Genomic DNA, 11,392 nt, shown 5'->3' on the forward strand with positions numbered 1-11,392 from the left:
GTTAAAATTTTAATAAAGGTTGTTAGTTCCCCTATTCAGGCAAGGTGCATGCAGGACGACGATGCCAAAACAAAGAACTGTTACTCTGCCACGCGTCGGAAAGGCGGCCGGGCGACGCGCAGCCCGCCCGCTCAGGAATCGCGTGGGTGGTGAAAGCACGTTTTTGGACAAAATATCGCCTTTTTATACAGTCAGCTACATAAATGTTAGATTTATCTCTGTATACTTTCAATCTTGAATACACATTATTAACAAATTCATCAGTTCATATTTTTGTAACCCAAAACGTTTATAAGCTTCTTAAATGTAAGTTATGCAGCAGACTGTACATTTAGTTAAATTATCAAGCAATAGCAGGTCTCGGGGTTTTACCAAAATGTTAAAAGCATAACTTGAACCAAAAACATGGTTCCACCAGCTATATTTATAGGTAAGAAGAGTTCTAGTCCTGTGTGGTACAAACATGTATAAACAGACCTGAATCTCGCAAAGGTAGACAGGCTCCATGATCCTGGGCTTGGCGGTCAGCAGACACGCGTACAGACATCTCCTGGTCGTCGGAATGATCTGGCCGCCACCTCTGTGCCATACAAAAAATAATGTTATAATTTCACAATATAAATCTATAAGAAACCACTGGGTTTCTATCATTATTTTTGACTAGCTGTTCCCATGCGGCTTCATACATATTTCATAAAAACTTTGTTGCTTCTATTTCATAAAATATTAAGAATTCAAACGCTTGACTGTTGTTGAATGAAATGCAAACACGACAAGCTTTTCACAGGTATTTTTTTCAATTTACTCACCCCCTAAGTTTAAAAGCTTGATAATATATATCCTATAGCGTGTCGGAAGTGTAAGGCTGTTTATTAATAATAGGGGAATTCTAAAATATGTTGTGATTGTTGACATCTTACATAACAAAGTATGTGTTGCTCTATTATGTTGATATAGATAGATATAGAAATACGATTTTATTTTATTTATTAAAATATTTTTTTTTATTTATTAATTTATTAAAATAATAGAAGTTAAAGTATGTAACAAACCTGTGGATAGCGTCCGTGTGCAGCGTAACATCATAGATGTTGAAGCGGACACCTCGCAGGTTCTCCTCCGCCATGACACCCTCCTTGGTGGCCCACTGGAAGCCTGCCACCACTGAGTCCTTGATCTCGTTGAGGTACTGCACTCCCTTGGAGCAGTCCACCAGAATGTTGGGGCCGGTGTCCTCGGGGCCGAAGCACCAGATCTTACGCGCCTCCGTCACATCGTACTGGTATTTCTCGCCCAGGTAACGGGCACGGGTCTTGAAGTCGTCACGCGGGTTGACGCGGCCCTGGATCACAAATTATTATCTTGTATTTAATTTTATTTGACAAATAAGAAAGATATAACCAGAATTCGACAAATTCGCGAAGCAACGGTGTTGCCTACCTTTAATTAACATAGGGAAAATCTATTAATGCTATATTTTTTTTATTGAATTAAAAACAGTATTGTCATATTACAAAAGTTTTATGTTTTCATCTTGAATAGTGGAACATAAAACGTTACAGGAAAGATGTAACAACTGTTTTTCGTACCCACCTCATCAATATCTTCGGGCAGACCATCAGGCATGGGCTGGGCCTTCATGAAGAGACGGTTGTGCTTGTTGGGCGACTTGGAAAGGCACATCTGGTCAGACTCCTCGTTCACAGTCTCACGGTACGACACCACGGGGTCAGACTTCTTGATGGGAATGCACGCGTGGTCTTCTTCCAAGTCCTGGCAATAACCACATAAAAAATTAAAACTTCATAATTATCAAACTTATTTTAGTCATTTTATTATTTATATGGAGGAGTAAACAAATCTTTCCATTGAAATTCCTTTTTCTTCTCTAAAACTTTTTGTTCATTTCAATATAATATTTTTGCTTGTGTATAGATATTTACCTTAAGACAGATTTCAAGATGCAGCTCTCCAGCGCCGGCGACGATGTACTCGCCAGACTCCTCGTTGATGCACTGCACCATAGGGTCCGACTTGGCCAGACGCTTCAGACCCTCCACCAGCTTGGGTAAGTCGGCGGGGTTCTTGGGCTCCACGGCAACACGCACCACGGGAGATACACTGAACTTCATGACCTGAGGTAAACATGTATTTGTTATAAGTAAAGATCAGTAAAGATATTACATGTATAAATATGGCTATCAAAGTTTTAAATGTAATTACCAATAAATTTTTGTATTTAATATATGTATCTCAAGATATGTTGCAAAATGCTTATAGAAAGCATCCTACCAATCCGTCGCGAGATTTAATTTATGTCCCTGTCTGCCGCCGGTGTATGCTATGTCAGTTTACCCAGCATCAATGGGACGTGTACTTAAAACTTGATCAAAAGTACTGATGGCACTTTCGTAAACCATCGTATGTTTAAAATATAAACTGTGCAATACTAATTTTAAACATTAATACGACTGTCATTAAATATGAAATACGATAGACAATCAAAATAGTTACAATTCTTTCAAATTCACACGGAAATTGTTACATATCGCGATTTTTAAAAATGCTAGATGTAAATCCCTAAATTGTGGCATACTATAGTCTTCGTAGCCGTAATTCAGAATTAGTAAAACTAGGTTTCTTAGTCTTTACTGCATCTTTTTGCTATGTATAATATTAAAATAAAATACAAAATGATGGTAAAAAGATGTGGGTACCTTCATGTTGTGCGCGTTCTTGAAGGTGGTGATGGTTCCTGTCTTGACGAGGAACTGGTCGACGCCGACCAGACCGCAGATGTTGCCGCACGGCACGTCCTCGATCGCCTCCACGTAACGACCCATCATCAGGATTGTACGCTGGATGGTCTTCTCGTACAGATCCTATAATAATACATTTTGTACATATGTTGCTAAAATATGATTTTAAAAATAAAATTAATAGACTAATCAATCGATTATAGATGTATGTTTGAAACTACATATCTCCAAAACGACTTGACAGATCTCGATGAAATTTGTCAGATGTAGACCATAGTCTGAATGAACAGGCTATTTAGTTTTGTAATTCAAAAACTAGTATTTAAGATAAGTGGTAAGGAATGTGTCGCGTGCGTCGTAGCGTGCAGTCCCGGGACATGAGGACAGCGGTCCTGTGCAGCGTTTAGACGCACGCGCAGTGCTCTGCTTCCCCGCCAGCCGCAGTCCTCATCGTGCGTGAGGCACGGAGCGCCGCACGCACTAAGACGCGGCACGTATTGGAGAAGGGGTATATATTTTAACCTACTTTATAATCATGTAATTTTCTCACCTCTTTCTTGCCGGGCTGGTAGTTAGGTCCCATGATGCGGCCCTTCTGTCCGGTGACCACGCGGCCGGAGAACACACGACCGAACGCGTAGAAACGACCCTTGTCCGAGGTCGGTACCATTTTGCTCACGTACATCATCAGAGGTGCTTCTGGGTCACAGTTCTGTTAATAAATTTAAACAATTATAATTACACTATGACAAATACGAAAATTTGGTTGGATATTTGTTATTACGCATCTTTTCTTTTAACTTTTGGAAATTAAATTGAAAAAATACAAAGTTCTTTCTTTCTTTCGACAAAATCGCGACCAAAAGTCAAGTCCAAATAAAGATATAATTAGGCTATTGTACTAGATAGTTTATCATGTTCGATTATTATGATCCTCACCTTGATACCGATAGCAGCCTCATCGTCCTGAGGTCCTTCGTACAACATCTCCATACGGTACTTCTGCGCCACCACGGGCGAGGGCAGATGGATGGCAATCATCTGAAGCAGCGCTTCACCCGCCGGCAACCAACTCCTCATTACAACCTGAATATGTACAAACAAATCCATTAAATAAGTGATATAAAATAAAACTGTGAACAAGAATGTTAATTTTTAGTAGAGATGTTTCTAACATTTATGGGGTCACAAGTAATGTAAGCTTGCAACCAATTCCAGAAAGAATTTTACTGTAAGTCCACTTTGACACCCAGAAACTTAGGTAGATAGTAACTGGCAACACTTGGGACTAGAAGGCTAACGGGTTCCGTAAAATACTGCCAAATAAAAAGGCTAGAGATTCATAATAAACATTTTTCCTTGGAGGTCGTTAATAGTCATTCAGATTTTTGGTATACTTGATTAATTAAATAAAGGTTATAGTTGTAAGTTTATTTACCTTAAGCAGAGCTTTGCCGTCCTTGTCAGAGTCCTCGTGTTTGAGTGTGACACCGAGCTTCTTGAGGAGACCGTCGATCTCCTCCTTGCGGAAGTTCATGATAGCGTCGAACACCTTGTAGATGGGGTCTAGCACGTACATGCAGAACGAACGCTTGTTGTCGTTGTCCTTCTGTTTGGACCACTTCTTGGTCTTGGCATTGAAGAAGTTCTCTCCCCATAGTCTATAAAGAGAATTAAACTGTAAAATTCATAATCTATAGATATGAAACAGTAGAATCGATTAAATTTTTTAGATATAACTGTATCACAGTAATTGTTGAAAAATGCTTATCGAAAGCATCCTACCAATCCATTCTGAGAATTTATTTTATGTCCCTGTCTGCCGCTGGTGTATGCTATGTCAGTTTACCCAGCATCAATGGGACTAAAATTACACTTTATTTTAATTTTTACTAAATATATTATCTATATTAGATAACATCTATTAATTTTAAGTAAGCGAAAACTATACTATTAAGGATTGAGGGGTCTTATATAGCTTATGTAATAAAACAGCCAGCAACAATACCCTTAACCTACATAGCTAAGCTCAGATACTGTTAGAGGTTACATAGAAAATCAATAGCTTGACCTACTGCACTACAAAAGGGAAGGGGATATGGAGTAGGGGGGTCAATAGGAAAGGCAAATATCACTTTTATATGCACCCCTTTCTCCACAGTCAATTGCATGTGTCATTGCCCATGTCTATGGGCAGTGGTCGCCTGATATAACGGCGAATTTACGTAGTCACTTGCTTATATGCAAAAATGCATTATACATAACAAATTCTAGACTACTAGATAAATAATCAACAAGAATTATTTGGTTTAGCTTTTTAATACTCTACTATCTGACACGTCAATCTGTGCATACCTGTTCATAAGTTTGACAAGGTCAATCTTGAACTTGTCAGCATACATCTCCGAGAACTGTTTAAGGGTGAAGGCCCAGCCGTGGAGCCCGGAGCCAAAGCCCACTGAGCCCTTGCTGGGGTCCACACGCACCTCACCTGAACAACAAATATTACTTTAATAAAAATAAATCCTTTTACACATGCATGACATAAAACTCAAAGTTGCTGAAAAAATTTAGTTTTTCATAAAAAAAATATATAGAAATCAATTACAGATTTCAAATGTAATGTGGATATGAATATATTTCGTAATAATTGAAATATAGAAATATTCTTTGACCTTTTTGTTAGTGTTTCTTGATCAGTCTAGTATTTAAATATAATGAGAATGTCTGTATAATCTATGTTTATTTTTAAACATATGTTTATGTTTAAAAACAAAATAAAAAACTTTTCATCACCACTTAGCATCAGGGTTGGAACTTTATAAATAATGAATAAGTAAGATGTGCAGACCCATATAGCAGGAAGAACACAATTGTTTGCTGTACCAAGATTTGCTATAAGTCCACATTTAAACCATATGTTTATATGTATAACCATATGGCAAATAACTGGGACTATATTAGAATAAAACAGACTGATCTATACTTTGAAAGCGCGATTTGTAAGAGCGGAATTAAAGAAAAGCATAGTAAGCCCTTTATATTCTTTCCAGTCTGTTCTACATCTGTGCCAAATTCCAGCAATATATATTTAACTTTTCCTAAGAGATGTAACAAACTTCCGTGGAACAAAAATTTCGCATTTATATTTGTAAGTAATATAGTTATTATATTAACTTCAACGGTTTATATTTAAATGTAGTTCCAGCACGTGGCATACTGCGCGTGACCTTGGCAGTGGTATCGATCGTTGCATCACGTGCGACGCCAATGTGCCGCTAATGTGCTAAAATATACCGAATCACGTTTGATTACCTTATCTCATTTAAGTGATATTTCGGATATAATATTAGTAAGGTTACGGTGCGATATTTTATTTATTTTTTTATTGTTGCATAATATTTTTTGGTCTTTGTTTTACTTTGATGCACATTTTGAAGCGATACCTAGATAGTTTAGGTAGTTGGGGATTCATTCATACAAAAATTAACTGTCATCTCAGATAGATTAACATGTTCTTGTATGATACATCTGGTTTTATAATGGAAATGTGAAAAAAAAAAAATGATAATATAGTAGCTGATAATACAGGTAAGGGCAAATTCAACAATGTCATTCCTATCTTATCTTATATTTGTAAGTACTGCATTATTATATGCTTTAAAAACAAAGTACATACAATAAACGTTATTCCATTATATTCAAGATGTTTCATAGATTTTAATTATAAATAGAAGATTTACTAAAACAGATTACCACTAAAACAGTCAGTTAACACAGTACAGTAAGTTCTATGACTCAAGATTGACCTAAAAATAGTAAAGTGCACTTACCCATGGGACCACCATCGTCATTGTAGGTGGCGATAATAACGTTGACGTTTTCAACAATACGCTGGAATGTCTGGTAAAGCTCTTCAGATTCAAGCTGCAACTCGAGCAGGGCACGGTCCATCTTGTTCATGAAGAGAATTGGCTTGATGCGCTCGGCGATGGCCTGACGCAGCACTGTCTCCGTTTGCACACACACACCTGGTACATAAGAAATTGTTATATCATCACCAGCTCACTATATGTCCCCACCGAGGGGCTTGGAGCTTACCCTAAGTAAGGGGTGACTAGGCCATAGTCAACCACACTGGCCAAGTATGTTTCACACATGTCTTTGAATTTCTTGTTATGAATCAGTTGGATAAATTTAATATAATTGATTATGTAAATAGATGGTTAAATGTGGCACAGAAAATATAATAACTTGATAACTGATCTGCATTTTGTGTATACAAGGTTGGCTAAAAAGTGTATTATTGGCTTTGGATTTTTAATAGCACTTTCATAATATTATAATTGTACTATGCTCGAGATTCTAAGTTTTTCATTGTGGTGCAATAATTAAATTACTCATTGTGCAATTTAGTACTAAAATGCAACTTTATGCCACATCAGCAATTTCTTTACTTTCACTTCATATTAGGCATTCTGATGAGTTCTAGAAGCACATGGTGTTTTAAATAAGGGTCTATAGGGGTTATTTTAAGGTTAATGATAAGATACCATCTTTTTGTTCTTAAATGAGTATTCATAACAAAGACTTATTCTTACATTTGATTTTACCAGCAACACTGAGCATAAAAAAGTAACCCATGCTCTTCCAGACTGTTCTACTTCTGTGCCAAATTTGATCAAAATCAATTAAACCATTCTGGAGATACCTTCTAACAAACATCCATCCATCGAACATTCCAAAGCAATCTATTGTGAAATTTTACATAAAGCAATGGAAAATAGAAGTATGGGTTACTTACCGGAAACACAGTCAACAACCACCAGGGCTCCATCAGTTACACGGAGAGCAGCTGTTACTTCGGAAGAGAAGTCAACGTGTCCAGGCGAGTCAATCAGGTTAATCAAGAAACCCTTTTCACCCTTTTCTCTCTGGTCAGTGTTTGTGATGAAGACCAGATCCTTCTCTTCAAGTTCAAAGAACATAGAGATGGCACTGTTGGAAAATATTATGAAATTATTAGTATACTTTTACAGTTATGTTATTTTTTTTTTTTTTTAGTTGAGATAGTCAGATGGCCGTTCTGAAGATCTTCAATGAAATTCAGTTAGTATGGTAAGAACAATCATCATGAAATTATTATCAAAATTGATAATTTGCATATGTTTTATATTTAGAACGAATTTTTAGTTACATACAAAACAGCTGATAGCATTTTTTAACGTATTTATGGCAAAAAAGTTGTACTATTTCACAAAGTGGTGTAATCACATACCATATGGTTTTTGTTTATTTAATGAAGTGATATTAAACAAAATTGTCTCAAATGGTACTCACGTGGATTTAATGGTGATACATCTGTCTTGTTCATCTTTGCGGGTGTCGGTGAAGCGTGTCTCGCCGGCCCTGGCGTTCGCGATAATACCGGCTTTGGACACCAGGGAGTCTGTCAATGTCGACTTGCCGTGGTCTACGTGGGCGATGACGGACATGTTGCGGATATTCCGCTTCTTGTCCATCATCCCTCTGATCTCGTCTACCGTAAAATTCACCTGCATAAACCAGAAAACAGCTTGTCATATTGTTACGCGATACGACCACTTTTTAAGTTTTGAAATTTATTCACGCACGTTTTACGTTTTTCATTATTCCGGTTTTCACCCTTTTTATAAAATTATTAAACCAATTTGCATATTTCTAACCCACACAACACTTCGACATTTCACCTCACTTTGAAAACGTCATCCGACACAAAGACGGTCGACGTGAAGAAACTAAGTTTTATTTTAAGATTTTAACACTAAATTCGTAAAAATAATGATGTAGAATTATGCTTAAAGAATACCGTTACACAATTTCAAGTTAAATTAACAATTTAAGTACTCACCATATTGGATGGTTTTTGATTTTTCTGTCAATAAAATATACTACGTTACGCCAGTGATGGCGTACGCTTGAAAAAGGCCCCTATTTTCTTTAGTGGCCCGGATGTACCTGCCAGACGTCAGACGACGTTGAATGCATAGACAATTGGGGCTGCCAGTGATAAAACATGAAAAATAACCGATATTTTAATAAAATATGAAAAAGACAGGACCTTGCAGCTTGTAGATTATCATATTTACCAAAAAAATGATTGTTGTGATCATAAAAATATTATTTTAAAGTAGACGTTTAAAAAAGAATTAAAAAGTTCCGGTTGAAAATAATGCCGACGCTAATAGATGGTAGTTGGCAACATTGCATAATACAAGATTTAACTATTCGTCAATAGATGTCGCATCAAGTAGCAGCAATTTTTTCCTCAAACATTTTAATTTTTAACTGTGTTAAAGATCGTCATGGAAGGGAAAACTATACTTCAATCATACGCGTAAATAAAGAAGACAAAAATGCTTATTAAATAAATACAACTTGGTATGATATCCCACTTTTACTAAATATTATGTTCATTGTTGCGATATAAATTATCATAACGATTGGATGTGACTGGCAAGTTTTGGCGGGCAAATTGGTTATTGGCGTGCGAACGCTTTTTCCGAGAATCTGTGGTGCAAGGGTGTCTATTCCCACTAGAACGCAGCATCGTCGTGAGGGTAAATTTTTTCTTGGCATTGTCACAACGTTTCGATTGGTTGACCTAAATTTGATTCACAGAATATTGTATCTTGAACAGAATTAAAGATTTTACGATTTCAATATCTACAAATAGCTTCTTCACATACATAGTTCATCTCTATCTTGATGTGGACAACTCAGTTTTGATTTATAATCAATAGTTTTAACTTACCTTAGGGGCTATTATACAAAGCGTTTAAGTGAAAATTCATTGACCGAGTTAAACTAATGAATGAATGTACCGTCGCTCTGTTTACAAAACAATACACTTTTATTTTTGTAACATTACGCATTGAGAGAGCTCAGAAGAGATAGATGTAACCCATCGACTCGAGTCCTGCGTCGGACCTGTGCCAGAGCAGATAAAGTGATGAGATATATGTTACGTGAATAAAATATGATGCAATGCAGCTTTACGGTTTTGTTATAAAATATCCTTATTTAAACTTTTCTTTTGTAAAATTATTGCGAGATGAAGTGGTACATTTTGTTTATTGGATTTCCACATAGGTGCTAATATTTACAAGAAATCGATATTTGTTTATGTTCAGGACCCGTCCATTTTACCGCATCTTATTAGCTTGTGGCTTGCTTAATTTTCCTACTTAATAGCGAGGCATAAACAATTATTCAAACGATTGTTTATTGGGTATATAGGTTTGGTTTTTTGCTGAAGATAGCTTAATAAATACGATAAAAATTTTACATGTAACTAATTTTTTTCTGAGAATAAAAGAAATAAAGCATAAAATGATAACGATGAAAACAAGTGGCTAGCGATGAAAGCAATTTTCCATGAATCACCGCTTTAAGGCGAACCATAAACAGTTCAAGGTTCCCTTTTGATTATTTTGTCAGTCTGCCAACGATACGAGAAATCGAAACTATCCCCGTCTGTTTTTATTTTTCTAACCATATGTTACTTTATTATACCGATTAATAAATAGTTTTGTAAATATTTATAAAATGTATACTTCAACTGATATAATAAAATACGTTTGTTTATTTAAAATTTATGATGGACCAGATTTAATAACAGCGCAAATGGTTTCATTTACGATTACTCTATCTAGTAATTTTAACGTAATGCAATCTTATATTCGTACAAGATATTGTCTTTTCAAATTGTAAGATGTTCCTAGCAAGTTATTCTATTATTCCTGGGATAGTAAGTTATTTATCATCATTATTAACAACCTGTGGTAGTTCATTGCTGAACGTAGGCCTCCTCTATCTAATGCAACAATACTTAGATCGTGCCGCCTGCATCTAGTGCTCTCCCACAATCTTGAGCAAGTCATAGGGTCCATCTTGCGGGAGCCCTACCTACGCTAATACGTGAATTATTCATCCGCTCTGTCACAATGACGTACATGAAGCAAAAGACACCTAATACCAACGTACGATGTGTACGATTCTATTTACATTCAAACCAATCAATAGGTGTACTAATATATTTTTGTACTGTTACTTAGTCACTGTTTTTTTTCTTTGAATTCTGATTTTAATACGAAAATGCTAAAATTTTTAGGTTATTAATTCTACTGGACGTCATAGTTAACTAATTACCACATTCGTTGCTTTACGTTTATTTAAAGAAGCTTCAAGTGTAAAATTACCTAATAGAAAGTCTAAACCAAAAATTCCGTATGTAGTAAGGCCTAATTTTATTCCTTTCCCTTTCCACCCTTTTCTTGAGAGGAAAAGATGGGAAGGAAAAGTGGATTTGACGGTGGAGGAGACGTATAGAAATGGAAAATTTCCTCTTTATGTGCGTCTCCTCCTCCGTCAATTAGGGTAGGCAACGCATCTGCGGATGTTTATGGGCAGCGGTCGCTTTCCATTTCAGTGGATTTAGGTGGCCGCTTGCCAGTTTGCCACCTAATATTATAAAAAAAAAAGCATTTCTAAATTTTACTAAAGCGATTTGCTAATATAATAAAAATATTGATTTTTGTTAAGCACATTTTTTGCATTATAATTCAATGAAACAAATCTTGTTATTGTTGGTT

General features: G+C 36.1%; 1 protein-coding gene across 1 annotated transcript; it reads right to left on the reverse strand.

The window, feature by feature from the left end:
- Positions 1-477: 477 nt before the first annotated feature.
- On the reverse strand, positions 478-8,759 carry LOC106102466 (translation elongation factor 2; the record flags this gene model as incomplete). The annotated part of the gene is given in 13 exon segments (XM_013281960.1): positions 478-580; positions 1,053-1,342; positions 1,594-1,773; positions 1,944-2,135; positions 2,718-2,882; positions 3,310-3,471; positions 3,699-3,845; positions 4,198-4,420; positions 5,115-5,250; positions 6,593-6,790; positions 7,564-7,757; positions 8,100-8,314; positions 8,650-8,759. Coding segments are annotated over 13 exon segments (2,208 nt in total), but the record flags the coding sequence as incomplete, so codon positions are not given.
- Positions 8,760-11,392: the final 2,633 nt, after the last annotated feature.

The sequence above is a fragment of the Papilio polytes genome, unplaced genomic scaffold, assembly GCF_000836215.1.
Source record: "Papilio polytes unplaced genomic scaffold, Ppol_1.0 DF823923.1, whole genome shotgun sequence".
In the NCBI taxonomy this organism is placed as follows: domain Eukaryota; kingdom Metazoa; phylum Arthropoda; class Insecta; order Lepidoptera; family Papilionidae; genus Papilio; species Papilio polytes.